At 42.0% G+C, this 21,759-nt stretch overlaps 1 protein-coding gene and 1 pseudogene across 1 annotated transcript; both read left to right on the forward strand.

Moving 5' to 3' along the window:
• Positions 1-5,447: 5,447 nt before the first annotated feature.
• LOC135887896 (olfactory receptor 10A2-like) lies at positions 5,448-6,401 on the forward strand. Its single transcript, XM_065415683.1, has one exon. It carries the CDS (start codon positions 5,448-5,450, stop codon positions 6,399-6,401), a length of 954 nt encoding a protein of 317 aa, XP_065271755.1.
• A 7,496-nt stretch (positions 6,402-13,897) lies between these two features.
• On the forward strand, positions 13,898-15,034 carry LOC135887456 (olfactory receptor 10A7-like; annotated as a pseudogene).
• Positions 15,035-21,759: the final 6,725 nt, after the last annotated feature.

Raw genomic sequence — 21,759 nt, forward strand, 5'->3', positions numbered from 1 at the left:
TATCTCCCATAATTCCCCTTTCCCAAACTATTCTCTAGAACCAATTTTTATACATCAGGAGAACCACATGGCCAAAGAAGGAAAAGGTAACCATCTGCTTCCTAGCAAAGGTCCCAATACTGCAAGAAGCTGATTGTTCTTGCCTCCTATTGATGTAAGTAGTCCTGGCCTTTGGTAGGTTGACAAGATCCAAACCAAAACTCCAATATCTCAACATCCCTACACATTGTCTGCTTTGGAACCCTTTCCTGGGCTTCAAGCCAAAATAGGTGAGGCAGTGTTCTTCCTGCGTTCCTCAGAGTGGAGCTGAGGATCTATCCCCAGCAAAATCTGCATTGTAAACCAAGGTAACTCTGCTGGGGTCAGTGGAGCTAATTTCCCTCTCCTCATCCCAATGTGAATCAGGAGTAACTACAATGGAATCAGTGGACCTGATTCTTCTCACACTCAGTTGGGTGAGAATCAGGAATAGCTTAATTAACATCCAAAGGCGTGTTGCTATGCTCATTCATCCCAAAGTAAATCAGCTCAATAACTCAATCGAAGGCAATGATCCTTATTCTTTTTTCAGTTACACTGTTTTTTAATTAGGCTAAATCTGCTGATATTAGTGGCCTAATTTATCTCCATACATAGCACAGTAACTTGGTGGGAGGAAGGAAAGATCACTGCAAGCTGCTGCCAGATGCTTATATGACTCTCTGTTCTCTAGGCCAATTTGAAGGCTTATTCATCTGGTTTCCACTTGGAGTACCCTCTGGGCTTCCCTAAATTGCACTAATGTGATTATGGTGTCAAGAGGCCCTTCCAACAACCAGGGATCATTGGGGGTAAAAAAACTCATGGTCAAGCCAGCTGTCTCTAGTTTCTTCTACACCCAGGTCTGGCAATCATCCTATGCATGGGAAATACACAGCAGGCTGATTAAACTGGTTTAATGGACGCTTTGCACTGCTGGAGTGTTGAAAAAGTGCTCGAGCGGGGCTAAAATATGGCCAAATTGAGTTACACTGATTTAAATCTGGTGTAAATGAGAGACGACTCATGCCCAAAGAAAAGTAACCCCCCACACACCCCAAGTTTCCAACCTGACCTCAGTTTGCAGTGTTTTTTGAAGGCTTTTCTTTCTTCATCCCTACGAGTTCTCACACACAAAAACAAGGCTAATTAATTTTAGCTCTCATTCATCTTGTGAGACTCAGTAATAATTAATAATGAATTAAAATGCATACTCTGCTACCAGATGACACCCACATACTGCATCAAAGCAGAATAATCACGGATCTGCCTGTTCCATCAATTACTAGTCACAATATGAAATGCTTCAGCGACTGTCTCCCAAGGGATACAATGCAGATAAATAAAACACTCTCATCCTATCAGATAGACACATGCACCCTTTGGAGTCAATGAAGACGTTCCAGATACAGATTTGTAATCTTGGATCTGCAGTGAAATTTGAAAGCATTCAATCTCTATGTGCCTATAACCTGATATTTCAGTAAGTACCACTCTGTAGTTAATTGCCTTCTTCACATTTGTTAATAGTGTGATCCTATTTCTAGGAACATTTGAAGGTTCCAATCCTGCAAACATTTTTTGGTGTGTCTATACTGCAGCAAGAAGTGAAATTTCAAACTTGGACAAATGTACCCGCTCTAGCTTTGATCCAGCTAGTGCACAACAAATAGTAATGTAGTGGCAGCTGCATGGTTGGCAGGATGGACTAGCTTCCTGAATCCATACCTTGGTTTTCAGATGGGATAGGACTCAGGATGGGTAGCTCGTCTCACTGCTTGTGCAGCTATGGCTAAAATGCTATTTACAACATGTTAGCTTTGTAAAAGTTACAGCGGGTATGTCTACCTGAGCTGGAAATTACTCCTCCAGCTCCAGTGTAGACATACCCCTAGGTATGCAAAATTAGAGGTGTTCTTAACTCAGGTAGGCTAAACCACGATCACCAACTTGGTTTAAAATAGCAGTGAAGACACAGCAACTTGGCATTTAACTCAGATTAGGAGCTTGAGTTATAGCCTATAAGTGAGCCCGGGGTAGGATTTGATTTGCTAACTTAAGTTAAAAGCTGAGTTGCCATATCTGCACTGCTACTTTAAATCAAGCTCACTAATAATGGTTAGCTAACCTGAGTTAAGAACACATTTTTTTGCAGAGTAACTGTACCTTATGTCTGTTACTTTATTTCTTGGAGTAATCTATAAAACACAAAAAGTTACTCACGAGCATGTGTTTGTGTTTGTAACAATCCCATTATGTGACAACGTTCAAAGATTCTAAGTTTGTTCGTGTTCAGAACTGGAATAAAAACTAAATCTTTCCAACGTTTTCACAAAAGGAAGGAACAATGTGTTGCACACATACAAAATGGGAAATGACTGCCTAGGAAGGAGTACTGCGGAAAGGAATCTGGGAATCTGGAGTTATAGTGGATCACAAGCTAAATATGAGTCAACTGTGTAACTCTGTTGCAAAAAAATCAAACATCATTCTGGGATGTAGTAGCAGGAGTGTTGTAAACAAGACACGAGAAGTAATTCTTCTGCTCTACTCTGTGCTGATTAGACCTCAACTGGCTTATTGCAGCCAGTTCTGGATGTCACATTTCAGGAAAGATGTGGACAAATTGGAGAAAGTCCAGAGAAGAGCAACAAAAATCATTAAAGGTCTAGAAAACATGACCTATGAGGGAAGATTGAAAAAAAATGGGTTTGTTTAGTCTGGGGAAGAGAAGACAGAGGGGGGACTTGATAACAGTTTTCAAGTACATAAAACATTGTTACAAGGAGGAGGGAGATAAATTGTTCTCACTAACCTGTGAGGATAGGACAAGAAGCAATGGGCTTAAATTGCATCAAGGGCGGTTTAGCTTGGACATTAGGGAAAATCTTCCTGTCAGGTTAAGCACTGGAATAAATTTCCTATGGAGATTGTGGAATCTCTGTCATTGGAGATTTTTAAGAGCAGGTTAGAGAAGCACCCATCAGGGATGGTCTAGATAATACTTAGTCCTGCCATGAGTGCAGGGGACTGGACTTGATGACCTCTCGGGGTCCCTTCCAGTTCTACAATTCTATGAAAATGGAATTGTGTTGAAATGGCTGGTTTCAGATTGAAAAGGTCAGAGTTTGAATTCTGGTCTCTCTCTCTCTCTCTCTCTGGTACCAAAAGTGACCAGAGAGCCCTGTTCCTCAAAATCCTTTGTGATGAAAACTCTGTCAACTGTCCTTGCAAACTGGTTTTGAGAAAACACCAGATTTTGATGACATTTCATTTACTAAAAAATGCCCCGACCAGTTTGTCAGATTATGCCCCATAAACGTAAAGTTACTCACAAGCATAAATGGTGTCAGAACAGGACTCAAAAGCTGGGCCATAGCATGGGCATGGCATTATTAATTATTGTTATTATTATTTATCTGGTATGAGTGAGAAGCAGTAATTTTCTCATTGAAATCATTGGCAGAGATCTGCTAAAAACAGATTCTCTGTCTGAAACAACTTAAGCCATCCATTCTGAAAACATTTACCTATGTAGTTTAATTCATATTAGCAGCCTTTGGAAATCAGGGCCAGATTTTTAAAGTTATTTAGGCACCTAAAGGTGCAGATAGGCACCCAGATATCTCAGATAACCAGTGTAAGTACAATTACTTCAGTGTTTGCAGGAATAAGGATATGAATAAGAACCTGATTAGTGTATGGTATCTATACAGGAGAGTTAAAGTTGTTTGGGTGCTCTAATTGAATTTCCATGCCTTAACATATGTTTTTAAGTGTAATCTCAATTTCCTAGGTTTGCAATTCTTTTTTTGCGGGGGAGGGTGGATAATTATAATATACCTGTGGTGTTTTTTATGCTTAAGTTGTTGATATATATTCTTAGTGGTAACTACATATTAAGTTATTATTATTTCAAATATTTGTTTTTGAAATAGTGAGAAAATTTGCACTATCATTCATATTTTTACCTTTTCACCACCTTTTATTCCACTGGAAAAAGGAGGGTAATTTAAGCACCTATGAAAAGTAACAAAAAAACCACAACCTTTTCTCTATTCACTTACTTTTTCCCATTAGAAAAAAAAATTGGGGAAAAAATAGAATAATGAAAGAAAAGGTGAGGGCAAATACTTTACTTTTGTTTGCTTTTCTCTACAGGAAAGTTGTGAATCAAGTTTTAAAATGGAAGGAAAAATATTTTCCCTATCACTTTCTCTATTTTTAATTTCCCTCAGATTCCTAACTGGAAAAAAAGGTGAAAAAATACATTGGAAAAGGGGTGAAAAAATTGGAAATTTGAAATGAACATTTTCCCATAGAAAAACAGGGTAGGTGAAGAATTTTGAATGAAGTGAAAATGGCTAATTTTATTTCTTATTTATTTGGAGAGAATATAAATAAATAAATAAGTGAACCCCCAATGGAATACACACTTTTTTTTACCAGCATTTTTTAATACATCTCCTTGGATATTTGGAAGATTCTCTCTCTCTTTCTCTCTCTATTTGGCGTTCCAAATACCATGTCACCTTGTGTATTATTCTGGAAAGAATTACCCCTCTGATTTCACATTACTGAATGTCTTCACATACATACTTTTACCACGAGAGGTTAAAATTTATTATTATTATTAATTATTATTAAATATTGTTATTGTTATTGCTATTGGTGTTGATTTCATTTTAATATAATATTTATAACTATAATATATTCAGAGCATAAATTGTCCCAGGACCTTTACAAGTGGGGGGAAGGGATAGCTCAGTGGTTTGCACATTGGCCTGCTAAACCCAGGTTGTGAGTTCAATTCTTGAGGGGCCACTTGAGGATCTGGGGCAAAATCAGTACTTGGTCCTGCTAGTGAAGGCAGGGGGCTGGACTCAATGACCTTTCAAGGTCCTTTCCAGTTCTAGGACATGGGATATCTCCATTAATTAAAAAAATATTTAATATAATTAATAAGACAAAAGGAACAGAGGGTCATCTCCTCAGTTGGTGTAAATTGGAATCAATAAGCCAAGTCCTCACCTAGTGCAAAACCAGCCATCTCTCCACTGGAATCAATGGGTCAGATCCCCAGCTGTTGTAAGTCAGCCATAGCTCTATTGGAATCAATGGGGCCAGATCTGCTGATGATGTAAATCTGCTGTAGCTCCTTTTGAGTCAATGAGAGAGATGCCCAGTTGCTGTACATCAGCCAGCAGGCAGTCTGGCCTCATTCAATTGCTTTCACACTAGTTGAGTATCTGGGCCAATTAAAAGAATGCACAGTTCCTTACCTAGTTAGTAGTAAAGGGCAGTCAGGAAGAACCTGAATCAAAACCAAGGATTCAAATTTTGGAATGTTTAAAATCTGAACCAGAATTTAGATCAGTATTTTTTAACCTTTTGTCCTATTGGGGTGGTTTCCCCCTTTTTTTTGCAGGATGGAGTATGGGAAAGGAATGGCAGGAGGAAACCACACAGTACAGACCAAATTCATTCTCCTGGGATTTTCCACCCTTCCCAGACTGCAAGACTTGCTATTCTCCGTGTTTTTATTGAGCTACTTGATCACCGTGACTGGAAATCTCCTCATCATTCTCCTCACGTTGGCTGACCCTGCCCTTCACACCCCCATGTACTTCTTTCTCAGGAACCTCTCCTTCCTGGAGATCTGCTATACATCAGTTACCATCCCTAAAATGTTGGCCAACCTCCTCTCGGAAGATAAGACCATCTCTTTCATTGACTGTGCGGTGCAAACCTATTTCTCTTTTTTCCTTGGTGGGTCAGAGTGTTTTCTCCTGGTGTCTATGGCCTACGATCGGTATGTTGCAATATGCAAGCCTCTGCATTACTCCGTGGTTATGAACAGGAAGGTGTCCACTGGACTGGCTGCTGGATGCTGGCTCACTGGTCTCCTCTTGTCCTTCAGTCACACCAGCGTGGTATTCACCCTACCCTTCTGCAGATCCCATGAGATTAATCATTTCTTCTGTGACATCCCTCCACTGCTGAAGCTGGCCTGTGGAGACACCTCCCGCAATGAAATTGCTGTCTTCATGGTGGCTCTGTTCTTTGTCTCCTTCCCCTTTGTGCTAATCCTCATGTCCTACATCAGCATAATCTCCACCATCTTGAAGATGCCCTCGGGGGCGGGCAGGAGGAAGTCCTTCTCCACCTGCTCCTCACACCTCATGGTGGTGATGCTATTCTATGGCTCTGGTGCCATTATGTATCTGAAGCCTAATTCCTCCTACTCACCAGACACAGACAAGTTTCTCTCTCTGTCCTACACAGTCCTCACACCCATGCTAAACCCCATTATCTACAGTCTGAGGAACAAGGAGGTGAAGGGCGCCTTCTGGAGAATCATGGGGAGAAAAAGGTTTTGTTGAATCATAGAAATGTAGGCCTGGAAGCGACATTGACAGGACATCCAGTCCAGTCTCCTGCACTGGGGCAGGATTAAGTATTCTCTAGACTATCCCTGACACATGTTTGTCTAACCTGTTCTCAACCCCCTTACCTCACCATGACAGAGAGTCCACAACCTCCCCAGATAATTTGTTCCAGTGCCTAACTACTCTTACAGTTAGGATGTTTTTCCTAATGTCCAACCTAAATTTCCCTTGCTACAATTTATGCCATTACTTCTTGTTTTGTCCTCAGTGATTAAGGAGAACAATTTATCACCCTCCTCTTTATAACAACCTTTTACATACTTGAAGACTGTTATCATGTCCCCACTCCATCTTCTCTCCTCCAGACTAATCACAGTTTTTTCAATCTTTCCTTTCAGGCTGTGTTTTCTAGACTTTTAATCACTTTTGTTGCTTTCCTCTGGACTTTCTCCAATTTGTCCATATCTTTCTTGACATGCGGTGCCCAGAATTGGACACAATACTCCAGCTAAGGCCTTATCAGTGCTGAGTAGAATGGAATAATTAATTCTTGGGTCTTGCTTACAATGCTCTTGCTAATACATCCGAGAATGATGTTCACTTTTTTTGCAACAGTATTACATACATTGATTTATTATAAATATGTCTGGCTCAATTCTTTCTCTTCAGCAATGAAACTCATTAAGGTTCAGCTTCTGATCGTATGTATATGAGTTTAATTATGGAGTAATACAGTACCACCAAAGTTAATGTAGTTACTAGAGCAGGGTAGGAAATGCTTTTCCCATCCCACAAAATTATTTGAGATAAAAAAAAAAATTATCCTGAAACAGGATGAAAAGTTGAAACCTCAAAAATTTTGTGAACTTCTACTAATGGTACTAAATAATAATAAAAATAAAATTGATTGTGTTAGTTGAAACATTTCATTTTGATAATTTCAAAAAATATTTTAATTTTGACATTTTTTATGTTTTTAACTGTTATTTTTGTATAAATTAACTAAAGTTTCTAAATAAAAAGAAGAAGAAGTATTTTCGAAGCAGAAAATGAGGGTTTCATTTAAAAAATGTCAAAATGGGACATTCTGACATTTTAAAAACTTTTCTTTCAAGTTTGTTTGAATCAGGAGTTCCCTCAAAACTACCCCTTCCCTGAAAACAGTTTTGGTTTTAACAAATAGGCATCTTCTGACAGAAAGTTTTGTTGTCAGATTCCTGTCCATCTCTAGGAGATACACTGGGGTAAATCTGGAGGGAGAGTAGTAACAAGAATACACTCAAAAGTCTTCCCACAGGCTTTAGCTCTTTGGTGCAGATGGAAGTTCAACAGCTAAAGGCTGTGGGGATACTTCAGGTGCATTCTTGTAACAATAAAATAGGTTGAGTCTTCTGAGTAATTAAGGGAGGGAATGTTTAAGTATTGGTGTTGCATTGGTTAGTAATTTAATTGATTATTAGAGCTGGGCAATTTTTTGGGGACAAATAGTTTATTTGCCAAAACATGAAGCTTCAGTCAACCTGAAACTAGTCGTGAATTTGACAAAATACTTGAATAGTCATTGGGTGAGGGGGATGCTATTGCCTGGTGGTTAAGCTTGGGATCTGGGAAAGTCAAGTCAAGTTCATGTCCCTGTTTCAAGGCTCTTTATTTATTCACACATTTTGTAACAGCATCAACATGAGAGATTGAAAGGTCCTGTTTTATGGATATTGACCATAAAGGCCCAAAGAGCTAACCGTGTTTATAAATTCTTTCACTGTCCAACACTAAACAGTAATAGGCAGATTCAGGGTTATTTTTAAATAGAAGCCTTGGTTTTACTTCATTACTTGGCAAACCCCCAAAAGCATTCATTCACATTGAAAGTTTATTGATTATATATGAGAAAGAACAAGAAATTATAACTAGCCTTTATATTGAAACTGTGGTTGAGTGATTATGCAAAACAAACTTGGTCAAACCTGATCAAAGTCTCTCTCCTTCTGAAGTCAAAATATCAGAGTTCCTTATTTTCAGAACAACCTTTCCTTGATAAAAAGGAAAATGTTAATTTTACTCTCAGTCCTGATGGGAAGGGCATTCCCTTATCCTATTCTTAACAAACAGACAGACACAAGGTGGAGGAGAGATGGGATAGAAAAGATGGGGAAAATATGGCTTTTGTTGATGTTTTTGGAACCCTGGACCTCTGGTTAGTTAATAGTGGGTGCTTTGACTGGCAAGCTGACCACGACACTTGATGCTTGGACCCAGGTTAGTTACGATCTAGTTCGGGCCATCATCTGGTTGGATCCTTTCTCTTTAGACCAGGCAGGTTTGGATAGATGCAATATGATTGACTTCAGGATTCAATTACAAGCCAAGGGAATGAGACAGGATAGGAGGAAAGAAGCAGTGGGCAGAAAAGAACTCAAGGGAAGGGAACACAATACAGGATCTTATATGCCTTTGTGGTGCTGGTAATTAGATATCCACACTGGCGGGCTGGAAATTGGATGTCATGATAATGTGTTGACTTTCAGCACTCACAGGTGAGAACAAAGTTCTTTAAACAAGAACAAGGCCAACCGGCCTTCCTCTCAGGAAGAAAGTCTTTTAGATAAGTCAAAATGAGATGTGACAAGACGAGCTGGAAACCGCCACAGGGGGGGAATGGGTGGCATAGTTCATCCCCCTCATTATTTTGTCCACCAGTTTTGGTCTATGAACTTCTGGCTCCACATATTCTGTTTTTAACAAACATAATTTCAACAGTTCTTCGATTATATCAACATGGCCTTTTTGGTTTAGACTAATCCAGTTTCTCTGTCTCATTCTCTTGCACCTGTTTATAACATAGACAGTTTTCCATAGTTATTGTAACATCTTATGAACTGTCACATACTTTTTAACATTTGAAGTCACAATAGGGGTGCACTTAATAGCCTAATAGTCACAACAGGCCCCACAGTAGCGTATCCTGTAGACCAGTGGCTAGGTCATTCTTCTAAGATCACCAAATTCAAATCCCTGTTTGCCATCAGGCAGAGGGGAAAATGAACACAGGTCTCTCATAGCTCAGGTGGGTGCTCTAACCACTGGGATAAAAATTATGCACTTGCCATGCTCTATCCATTTTGTGAATCTAGCCCTTCATTTCCTTTGCTTTTATGTGAAAAGGTGCCCCAAAATACAAAACAATACTTTCTTTTGGTTGAATGAAATAGTTTTCAAACTTATGACAGAAACCAATTTAAAAAAAATGGAATTGCCAGTGAACAGAAAAATCAGTTATTCATCCCGCTGTTTTCATGTTGTTATTTTCGTGTTGTTTCATTTGTCCTTCTTTCCTGCCTTCTTTTCCTTCTTAATCTTATCACTTCCTTTCCAGGAATACATCATTGCTTATCCTTATCTGTTAGTCCTTGATTTCCTGTAATGTCCTAGATGTCATAGGGGATGTATATTAGTTTATGTACCCAGTCACTAAGAGGCGGTATCCAGCACAAATAACCCAGACATCACTGGTCCTAAGGTGAGTCACTAAGCCCATAAAGAGGGAGGAATAAGGAACTCCACCACCCTTTGGGATCAGCTTGCCACAAGAAAGGTTACATTTTCATTTAGACAAAAAACTTTATTTTCCATCCAAAAAAAGTTTTCTGCTAGTCCTAATCAGGAGCCAAATTATCTTTGTGCATCCTCCAGTTTTTGACCAGTATAACTCCAATGACTCCTCTGGAGTTTCTAATGATATACATTATTGTAAAAGAGGAGACTCAAACCATATACCCCATTTGGCACCAGAACCTGAACTGGTAGAAATCACTGTTGCTTCATTGGAGGCAATGACCCAGATCCCAAGATGGTATAAATCAGCCACAGCCCTACTGGAGTCAGAGGACTCAATCCCCAGTTGGTGTAAATTAGTGTAGCTCCATTATAGTGATTGAAGTTATGCCAGTGTGCAACAGCTGAAAATCTAGCACAGAATATTCAAACACGCCACTAACACAACCTCTGCCCCCATCTGTCACTGATGGAAGAAACAAAGAAAGAATTTAGAAGGAAACAGAGAGAGGAAGAGAAGAGTCTTGTCTGTCATAATTCCCCTGATCAAAATGTCTTTATCACAGCAAACCAAACTCTGCTTGCAAATCCAGCAGGAACTCCATTCACTTCCGTAATGAAGTGTGATTGAGACCAAGTTTCCTTGATACTCTTAGGGTAAGATTCTACAACATTGACTGGCTGAGTCAGATACCCAGGTGGGGTAAATCATTGTAGTCCCAGTGAAGTTAATGCATACACTTTGATTTCCACTACCTGTCTGGTCCAGAGGGGCTTCATGTGGAGTATAGCAGTAGTCATTGTGAACAGAGCTAGTTGGGAAAATTTTTATACCTGTGCTAAACCTTGACAAAAACAAAAATGTATTTATTTTCAACAATTTTTTCTTCAAATGTCCCCATGCTCTTTGACCAAAATGTATTGGGTTTTGTGCTTTAATATATTTTTCATTATAAAAATCCCCGCAAAATAGCTGACAACAGACATTTTGCTCATTTTCCTCTAAAAATGTTTCTAGCAAAAGATCTCCACCAACCAATAAAGGTTGAAAACTGGCCCATCAGGACACCACCAGTTTTACACTGATGTAACCTCATTCATTTCAGTGGAGTAACTCCCGATTTATTCCCGTGAGTGCAGAATCTGGCTGATTCAAAGTACGTGTAGAATATTTCCTCTCTTATACTCATCTTACATAGGTGTGAATGTCTGTACTAGGTACTAGGGAGGAGACAGCCAGTGCTCATCCCCTCTCTTCTTCCACTGGAACACTTTGTATGAGCTGGGTATGGAGCACGTGATTCTGCATACCCCACTGCCCATGTGGATTGTGGGGTTCAGGTCAACATGCAGGATAGCTCCTGCCTCCAGCAGTCAAGAGGACACCTGAATTGCCTCTTTCCCTGTAAACCCCTCAGACCCCAAATAATATTTGACTAGAAATCCCATAGGCCAATTACATCTAGTTTTGTTCCCTTTCTTGTGGATGCTAAGATACATGCTGATAAACAAGAGAGAGAGACAGACAGACAGAGATGATGTATGGAGAGATAGACTAACCATCTGTATAACATACCAAGAAGCACATCCATGTTATTTTATATTCTGTGCTTGGTTCATAATTTGACATGCTGATGAGGTCTGTCATGAAAATAGAGGGAAGGATAGCCACTTCCTTACTTGTAAGGGGTTAAGTAGTTCAAATAGCCTAGTTGGCATCTGACCAGAAGGACCAATGAGAAAAGAATATACTTTCAAATCTGGGGTGGGGGGAGAGATTTGTTTGTTGTTCCCTTTTGTTGTTTCCTCTCCAGACAGAGGGAGAAACCAAGCAGGTACATCTCTTGAAAATATACCTGGAATAATCCATCTAAAACCACAGAAATTGTAAATAGGGCAAGGAAATGCATTAGGTTATCTTTTGCTTTCACTTTATGGGGGGGGAGGGATAGCTCAGTGGTTTGAGCATTGGCCTGCTAAACACAGGGTTGTAAGTTCAATCCATGAGGGGGCCACTTGGGGATCTAAGGCAAAATCAGTACTTGGTCCTGCTAGTGAAAGCAGGGGGCTGGACTTAATGACCTTTTTAAGGTCCCTTCCAGTTCTAGGAGATGGGATATCTCCATTAATTATTTTTTATTATATTGTGAATTTTCCTATGCTACAGAGGTAGTTTTATTCATATTTTTGTAACTTTGAAGCTGAGCCCAGAGGGGAATCCTCTGTGTTTTAAATATTTTTATTACCTTATAAAGTACCTTCCATCCTGATTTTGCAGGTGTGATTCTTTTATTTTTTTCTTTATAAATAAAATTCTTCTTTTAAGAACCTGATTGATTTCAGTGTCCTGAAGACAAAGGGTCTGGTCTGTGCTCATATTGCTAAGACAATTGATTGGGATATTATTCTCAAGCCTCTCCCGGAAAGGGGGTGAAGGGTCTTGGGAGGATATTTTTGGGGGATAGGGATTCCAAGTGACCCATCCCTGAATTTTTGTGTAAATCACTTGGTGGTGGCAGCAATACCATCCAAGGACAAGGAAAGGTATTTGTGCCTTGGGGAATGTTTTAAGCTAAGCTGGTAAAATATAAGCTTGAGGGGTCTTCCATGCGGGTTCCCACATCTGTACCCCAGAGTTCAGAGTGTGGTGGGCAATCCTGACAAGGTCACAAGGGGGCACTGAATTTAAAAAAAAAATCTGCTCATTCTGCACACAGACATTTATCCTCAAAGAGGCCAGTCCACATGCTCCAGAAGAAGGTGAGGCAGATCTGCATTTCAAGAGGGCTATGAACGATTCGAGTGCCAAGTTCCTTTCCTGTTGAAGTGAAAAGGAACATTCCTGGTGTGCCAAATTCTGTTCTGAGTTACACTGCTACAGCAGTGTACATTTTTTGTATCTTCATAGACATTAGTACAGTTACTCGAGATGAACACTGCTATTGCTCTGCTACCTCGAATACTCCTGATTTACACCATTGGAGCTACATTATCTTCAGTGGACTGATATTTTTCCCCAGACAGAAGTTATCATCTCTTGCAGTCATTGAGAAGCCCACAGTTGCAGTCACTAGCCCATGCAAAAGGAGCAAGGAAGAGACCATATGTTGAAGAAAGTCTTAGGCTGCTCATTCTATTGAGTTTATCAAGATGTGACTTGATCATAGTCTACAAGTCTACTCGGTGTACAGGGGGAGAAGCTATATCTGATGCTACAGGTCTCTTTAATCTAGCAGATAAAGTTATAACAAAATCCAATGGCTGGAAGGTGAAATAATAAAAGTTCAACCTGTAAATAAGACATAAAATTTTAACAATGGAGGGCATTTAACTCTTGGAACAACTTCCTTATGGATTCTCTATGACCTGGAGTTTTTAATTCAAGAATGGATGTCTTTCTAAGTGATGTGGACTAGCTCATCCAGAAGTTATGGGCTTGATGCAGCTATTTCTGAGTAAAAGTAAATGGCCTGTTATACAGGAGGTCAGACTAGATGATAATAATGATTTTTCTGGACTTAAAAATGTATGGACTCATGAGTTTAGGAATATGCAGCTTCACTTTAGTTTCCAGGCAGATGGTCATATCACAGAGCAATAGATGTTGGAGAAGAGAAAATGTGCTGTAAGAAACAAGTCTTAGGCCTGGAGGGTTCATTGGTAAATTCAAACAATTTGATTCCTTTCTCATGTATTCCTTACTGCTGGAGGAAAATACCATTCAGCATGCGTAAAGACACTAGAATTTGGCCTGATGCTACCTGCAGGTAAGAGGTGCAGGGGATGAAATTTGAGGTAGGACAATTTCTAGGCTAAACGGTGTTCAGGATCTACCTTCTTTACCATGGATCATTGAAAAGAATTGGAAACCCACACGTTATGCAGCCTCACGTCTTTATTTAGCAAATTTTTTCCTCACGACAGAGTCTATTAAAAGAATGACCACAGGGAATCACATCTTGGTGACCCATTTCATCCTCCTGAGATTTGCCAACCACCCTGAGCTGAGCTGTGTGCTATTTGTGCATTTTCTATCTAGTTATCTCATTACTCTGACTGGGAATCTTCTGATGATCATCCTCATCACTATGTCCGACACTGCCCTTTGCACTCCCATGTATTTCTTTCTCAGGAACTTGTCCTTCCTGGAGATCTCTTACACCTTGGTCACCCTGCCCAAGATACTGGCCAACCCCCTTTCAGAGGATAAAACCATCTCCTTCCACGGCTGTTTTACACAGACATATTTCCTCCTCTTCGTAAGGGGGATGGAGTGTCACCTCCTTGCTGTGATGGCCTATGATCGATATGTTGCTATATGCCACCCACTGCATTACCCAGTCCTTATGAACAGGAGGGCCTATGTGGGGCTTGCGGCTGCTTCCTGGGTCACCAGCCTCCTGGTGTTAATGGATCACATTGCGACCATATTCACCTTACCCTTCCGCGGCTCTAATGAAATCACATCATTTCTTATGTGATGTTCCCCCAGTGATGGAAATGGCCTACGGGGACACCCATAGGACTGAAATCACAATTCTCCTGGTTGCCCTCTTCTTTGTCCTGCTGCCGTTCATGTTCATCCTTGTGTCCTACGCTCATATCATCTCCACCATCCTGAAGATGCCATCAACTGATGGTGGGCAGGAAACTTTCTCCAGCTGCTCTTCACACTTATTGGAGGTGACTCTTTTCTATGGGATGGCCTGCACCATGTACATGAAAGCCAAATTAAGCCACTCACCAAATGATGAAAAACTTATTGCTCTGGTGTGGAGCATCATAACCCTATGCTAAACCCCATCATCTACAGCCTGAGGAACAAAGAGGTGAAAGGGATGCTCAGGAGATTAACTCAAAAAAACCCTATACTCAGGTACCAAGATTTTCTTCTACATTTATGGAGGCTTTTCTATTTTTCTAAATTAGAAAGGCACCGTTCAGTGAGGCAGATTGTGATGGGATGTGTCTACCCCGCACTAGAGATTCAGCTAATCCCACATTATGGATGGAGGAAGTCAGGCATGCTCCAACTGCTGCCATGGTACAAAAGGGAGCAGCCCAGTTCATTCTAGGCTGACCGTCGAGGACGAAGGAAGCCTGGTGGAGGTTCCAGCCCCGGAGTCATCTCAGCCTGCGACTGGGAGAACCACAGACCCGGAGAACCTAGGAGGAGCCCCAGAGCCTACGGCTGCCCACCCAGGAGCTGCCCATGCTGAGGGACCAGAAGACCCTGCTGGACCACGGACTGCCACCACAGGAGATGGGGTAGGAAGTAGCCCCGGGAAGGAGATTAGCCCCAACTCCCAGGCCGAGTTAGCGTGTTGCGGTGGAATCCCCGCTGACCCAGTGGTGAACCCACTTGCCACTGACAGGGTCCTGGGCTGGGAACTGGTGGAGTAGGGAGGGTCCGGGTCCCCCTATACCCGCTGTTGCCTCCTTGGTGGTGGCCTTCCAATGCTGGCTCTTCCGCCTTATAGCCCCGAACCCTCGAGCAGTGCTACTGACTCCGGCCGTTGGGCCTTACTGCCCCAAACCCTTGGGCAGTTCTGCTGATTAGGCCATTGGGCCTTATTACCCCGAACTACTGGGCAGTGCTAATGACTCTGGCCATTGGACTGTACTGCCTTGATCCCTGGGCAGTGCTATTGACTCTGGCTGTTGGGCTGTACTGTCTGACTCTCAGGACAGAGATAGCGACTCTAGCATTTAGGCCACACTGTAGAAGCCTAAGGTCTGACCCCTAGACATCGACTGTGGGATGCCACAGCCCCGCTCTGCTCCAAAGAATGACTGGGAGTGTCTACCCCGCAACACAGATCCTGACCTCCGTTACATCAGGGTAAATCCAGAGTCACTCCACTGTTGTTAAAGGAGCTACTCCAGCACAAGGCTGTGGATTCTCTCTGCCCTGCAGGGGGAATTCCTCTGAGCACCATTGAGATCCTGTAAAAATAAAATAAAGTAAGGATACTGTGGCTGAGCTAATAGGAGCTGGGAGACCAAATCCCTTACAGAGCTTGGAAAATCTCAGCCTCCATTTCTGAAAGGATGGTTGGGGTTATAAGATTGTTCTAAGATAAGTTATGCTAAGAAAAACCTTACTATGGAAAATGTCCTATTGGAGCCAAGAGGCCCTTTCCCTGGGCCAGCTTGTGTCATGATTACACAATGGTGTAAGGGAAAAAGGGGGATGTACACTTCAGGTCATGGAGTAAAGAGAACACAACCTCAGTGGGGCTGCTACATTACACATGTCCCATGGGTAAGTGGTAGGATCTGGCTACCACAGCTATTCCATCACTCCAACAGAAGTACATTGTATCAGGTACAGACTTGGCACAGGGTTGGTCCCCCTTGGAACAAGAACAAACCCACAAGGAAGATCGTGACTAGGGCTGTCAAATGATTAAAAAAGATAATCGCAAGATTTAAAAAAAATGATTTGCGATTAATCGCAGTTTTAATCACACTGTTAAATAATGGAATACCAATTCAAATTTATTATAAATATTTTTGGATGTTTTTCAACATTTTCAAATATATTGATTTCAATTACAATGCAGAAATACAAAGTGTAGAGTGCTTGAGATAACTGTGGTTAATTGACAGCCCTAATTGTGCCTCTTCAAATCATAAATTGAGCTGGTCAAAAAAATTTGAGTAGACCTATTGAAATCAGTGGGACTAGTCACAGAGTAAGGTACTACTCCATGTGAGTGAGGAAGGAAGAATTGGGCCTTTAAATTCTCAGAGTTTGGAGTGCTAAGTAAAGGCAAAATGGTGAATCCTTCACTCGTACTGGTAAACAATTACTGTCATGAATAGCTTCATTGACTTCAGTGGAACTATTTGTGTGTGTTACTATTCACTAATGTGACCAAGGGATTCATAAAAGGATCCTCAGTTAGCACCCAGAACTGGTCACTAGCACCCGAGATGGCAGATTTTAACCAGTGTGACATAGACTTGAAAAACAATCTGCACCCCTGAGCTGTGCAGCTCATAATCGTTCTGATGGTTCTGCTAATAGCATGTAGACAATACATACCCATGGTGTAATTCCACTGCCTAGAGTGGAGTTAGTCCAGGAACAAATCTGGCCCCCTGATGTTTACACAGAACTAGCTGGATTCCCCTTGTTGCCCTTTGGAGTTAATAGTTGTTTTGTTTCTACTGAGGAAGAATTGCCTTGGCCCCAAAGACATTTCCATCACTTGCTACTCTGGGACCCAAGGGGGATGAGTTTTGGAGGATATTCCTCTTGTGAGAATGAAGTCATGCATCAATTCTGCTATACATAATGGGACCGGATCCCCAGCTGGAGAAAAATAACATAGTTCTATTGATTTACATGAGTCAATGCCAATTTACACCAGCTGAGGATATGACCTAGCAAGTTTTGTTCCTCCTGTTTGGTCCATCCTGCAAGATCTCCTTTAGTTGCTATAATTTAACATTAATTTCATATTAGCCTTAACCACCACTGAGAAGTCCTTAAGCACCTCCCATCTCTAGGCATTGAATGAAATGGGCCAAATTCATCCTGAATGTAATTCTGTCAATTCCAGTGGTTCTCCACCAAATTTGCCCACTGAATTTTAACAATCCTCTCTGCAGCCTGTTTGAAGTTGACACTCTTTTTCATGATCATGGCAAAGACTTTTTAATAATGCCCAGTGGGACCCATTAATAGTAACATCCTTTCATTGCCCACTACTTAGCAGAGCTTAATTTAGAAGGGATAAATTGATTCAAGTTATAGCTCAATAACGTTATTATAATTATTATAATAACGTTATAATGATTTTTTTGCCTCTGTCTTCACGAACAAGGTCAGCTCCCAGACTGCTGCACTGGGCAGCACAGTATGGGGAGAAGGTGACCAGCCCTCTGTGGAGAAAGAAGTGGTTTGGTACTATTTAGAAAAACTGGACGAGCACAAGTCCATGGGGCCGGATGCGCTGCATCCGAGGGTGCTAAAGGAGTTGGCGGATGTGACTGCAGAGCCATTGGCCTTATCTTTGAAAACTCATGGCGATCGGGGGAGGTCCCGGATGACTTGAAAAAGGCTAATGTAGTGCCCATCTTTAAAAAAGTGAAGAAGGAGGATCCTGGGAACTACAGGCCAGTCAGCCTCACCTCAGTCCCTGGAAAAATCATGGAGCAGGTCCTCAAGGAATCAATTCTGAAGCACTTAGAGGAGAGGAAAGTGATCAGGAACAGTCAGCATGGATTCACTAAGGGCAAGTCATGCCTGACTAACCTAATTGCCTTCTATGAGGAGATAACTGGGTCTGTGGATGAGGGGAAAGCAGTGGATGTGTTATTCCTTGACTTTAGCAAAGCTTTTGATACAGTCTCCCACAGTATTCTTGCCAGCAAGTTAAAGAAGTATGGATTGGATGAATGGACTATAAGGTGGATAGAAAGCTGGCTAGATCGTCGGGCTCAACGGGTAGTGATCAACGGCTCCATGTCTAGTTGGCAGCCGGTTTCAAGTGGAGTGCCCCAGGGATCGGTCCTGGGGCCGGTTTTGTTCAATATCTTCATTAATGATCTGGAGGATGGCGTGGACTGCACTCTCAGCAAGTTTGCAGATGACACTAAACTGGGAGGAGTGGTAGATACGCTGGAGGGTAGGGACAGGATACAGAGGGACCTAGACAAATTAGAGGATTGGGCCAAAAGAAACCTGATGAGGTTCAACAAGCACAAATGCAGAGTCCTGCACTTAGGACGGAAGAATCCCATGCACTGTTACAGACTAGGGACTGAATGGCAAGGAAGCAGTTCTGCAGAAAAGGACCTAGGGGTTACAGTGGACGAGAAGCTGGATATGAGTCAACAGTGTGCCCTTGTTGCCAAGAAGGCTAACTACATTCTGGGCTGTATAAGTAGGGGCATTGCCAGCAGATCGAGGGACGTGATCGTTCCCCTCTATTCGACATTGGTGAGGCCTCATCTGGAGTACTGTGTCCAGTTTTGGGCCCCACACTACAAGAAGGATGTGGAGAAATTGGAAAGAGTCCAGCGGAGAGCAACAAAAATGATTAGGGGGCTGGAGCACATGAGTTATGAGGAGAGGCTGAGGGAACTGGGATTGTTTAGTCTACAGAAGAGAAGAATGAGGGGGGATTTGATAGCTGCTTTCAACTACCTGAAAGGGGGTTCCAAAGAGGATGGATCTAGACTGTTCTCAGTGGTACCAGATGATAGAACAAGGAGTAATGGTCTCAAGTTGCAGTTGGGGAGGTTTAGGTTGGATATTAGGAAAAACTTTTTCACTAGGAGGGTGGTGAAGCACTGGAATGGGTTACCTAGGGAGGTGGTAGAATCTCCTTCCTTAGAGGTTTTTAAGGTCAGGCTTGACAAAGCCCTGGCTGGGATGATTTAGTTGGGAATTGGTCCTGCTTTGAGCAGGGGGTTGGACTAGATGACCTCCTGAGGTCCCTTGCAACCCTGATATTCTATGATTCTATGATAATAAAAGTTGTAGGAGATCACTGACTCACCACCACAGCGCCTCCTGCTGGTCAGTCCGGGAATTAGCTCTTTTCCAGCCCCAGAGCACCTCCTGCTGACCAGTGTTTCATCTGCTACAGGCCCCTGTATCCCTCCCAGACCCCAGTGCCCCTTTCCCTCTGGGGCTCCCTTCCTAGGGGAACCCCCTCCCCCTATGCCCACCTTGCCTCAGTGGCTACTGCCAGTCATCATCTAGCCCCCTTTCTCTGGGGCAGACTGCAGTCTGTAATGGCCACTCATCATCCGCAAGGGGGTTGGACCAGCTGCCTCTGCCTACCCCCAAGCTGCACCTCTGCAGCCCCAGTACCTGCTTAGGCCTTTACCAAGGCCTCAGCCTGGGGAGTTGCCAGGCTGGAGCTCCCCAGCTCCCCTTGCCCTTCCCCAGCACTGCTCTGCTTCTGGTACCCTGTGCTACCAGGCAGATAGGCCCTTCTCATTCCAGGGCTGGAGTGAATCTCCTTTCAGCTCCTGGCCCCCCAGCCCTCTTATCAGGGCCAGCTATGCCCTAACTGAGCTGGCCACACCAGTGGTCAGCTACTCCCTCAGCTGCTCTCACTCTCACTCCCTCTCCAGGGCTGCTTTTAACCCCTGTTCTGCTGAAGTGGGGCAGCCACCCCACTACAAAATCCATATGGGCAGTAGATCAGGTAGCGATCAAGGTGCTTAGATACCAAGGTGTTGGGCACCAGAGATACATCTAAGAGATACATTTTTCCCCACTATGTTCATCCCAGTTTTAAGCTGACTGCAAACCTAAATTTGATATCTTTGATTGTTGCTTGCAGTGTTGTTGTAGCTGTTCCAGGATATTAGAAAGACAAGGTGGGTGAAGTAATATTTTGTAGTGGACGAACTTCTGTTGATGACAGACAAGCTTTCAAGCTACACAGAGCACTTCTTCAGTTCTGGAAAAGGTGCTCAGAGTGTCACAGCTAAATACAAGGTGCAACAGATTGTTTAGTTTAAGTAGTTAACACACATTCAAAGGGACCATTCAAGGTGAAGTGTCCCATTAACACGTCTGCAGTCATAGGACAAATACGGGGGGTTAGTGTGTTGCAAATTGTCGTAATAAGCCATAAATCCAGTGTCTTTATTAAGACTATGACTTTTATTGTCTAGCAAAGTTAAGGATTTAAGCTCTCAGGCTTGTCTTTTGAAGGTGCTGTGCAGCTTTCCTTTGAGGATGAGAACTGAAAGGTCAGATATGGAATGATTGTTTGTGACAAGTTTTTGCCAATGGGTGCTATGGTGTTTTTATTTTTAGTTGTTTAATCTACAGTGGGGGCAAAATTTGAAGATGATACAAAAGTACCCAAGATAGTTAAGTCCAAAGCTGACTGCAAAGGGATTTCATTAAACTGGGTGTCTGGGAGACAAAATGTCAAATGAATTCAGTGTTGATAAATGCAAAGTAATGCACGCTGGAAAAAATAATCCCAACTATACTTACAAAAAGATGGGGTCTACATTAGCTGTTTCCACTCAAGAAAGAGATCTTGAAGTCATTGTGGATAGTTCCAATAAAATATCCACTCAATGTGCAGTATCAGTCAAAAAAGCCAACAGAATGTTAAGAACCATTAGGAAAAGGATAGATGATAAGACAGAAAATATCATAATGCCTCTATATACATCCATGGTATGCACAAATCTTGAATAGTTCAGGAAGTTCTGATTGCCTCATGTCAAAAAAATATATTAGAATTGGGAAAGGTGCAGAGAAGGGCAACAAAAATGAGTAGGGCTATGGAACAGCTTCCATACAAGGAGAGATTAAAAAGACTGGAACTGTTCAATTTAGAAAAGAGATGACTAAGGGGGGATATGATAGAGGTCTATAAAATCATGAATGGTATGGAGAAAGTGAGTAAGGAAGTGTTATTTACCCCTTCACATAACACAAGAACTAGGGGTCACTCAATGAAGTTAATAGGTTGTAAAAAGAACAGGAGGACTTGTGGAACCTTAGAGACTAACAAATTTATTTGAGCATAAGCTTTCGTGGCCCTATTAGCCGAGATGGTCAGTGACGCAACCCCATACTCTGGCTGTCCCTAAACCTCCAACTGCCAAAAGTTGGGACTGGAAGACAGGGGATGGCTCACTCAAAATTGCCTTGTTCTCTTCATTCCCTCTGAAGAATCTGGCATTGACAGGATACGTGTCTAAATGGACCATTGGTCTGACCCAGTATGGCCATTCATATGTTCTTACCTCTACCATTCTAGTTCATAGATTCATAGATTCTAAGGCCAGAAGGGAACACTGTGAT

Source organism: Emys orbicularis, chromosome 13, assembly GCF_028017835.1.
Source record: "Emys orbicularis isolate rEmyOrb1 chromosome 13, rEmyOrb1.hap1, whole genome shotgun sequence".
Lineage (NCBI taxonomy): Eukaryota > Metazoa > Chordata > Testudines > Emydidae > Emys > Emys orbicularis.

Bases quoted from the DNA above. Each gene is read 5' to 3' on its own strand.
- LOC135887896 (XM_065415683.1), top strand. From the start codon at position 5,448: ATGGAGTATGGGAAAGGAATGGCAGGAGGAAACCACACAGTACAGACC.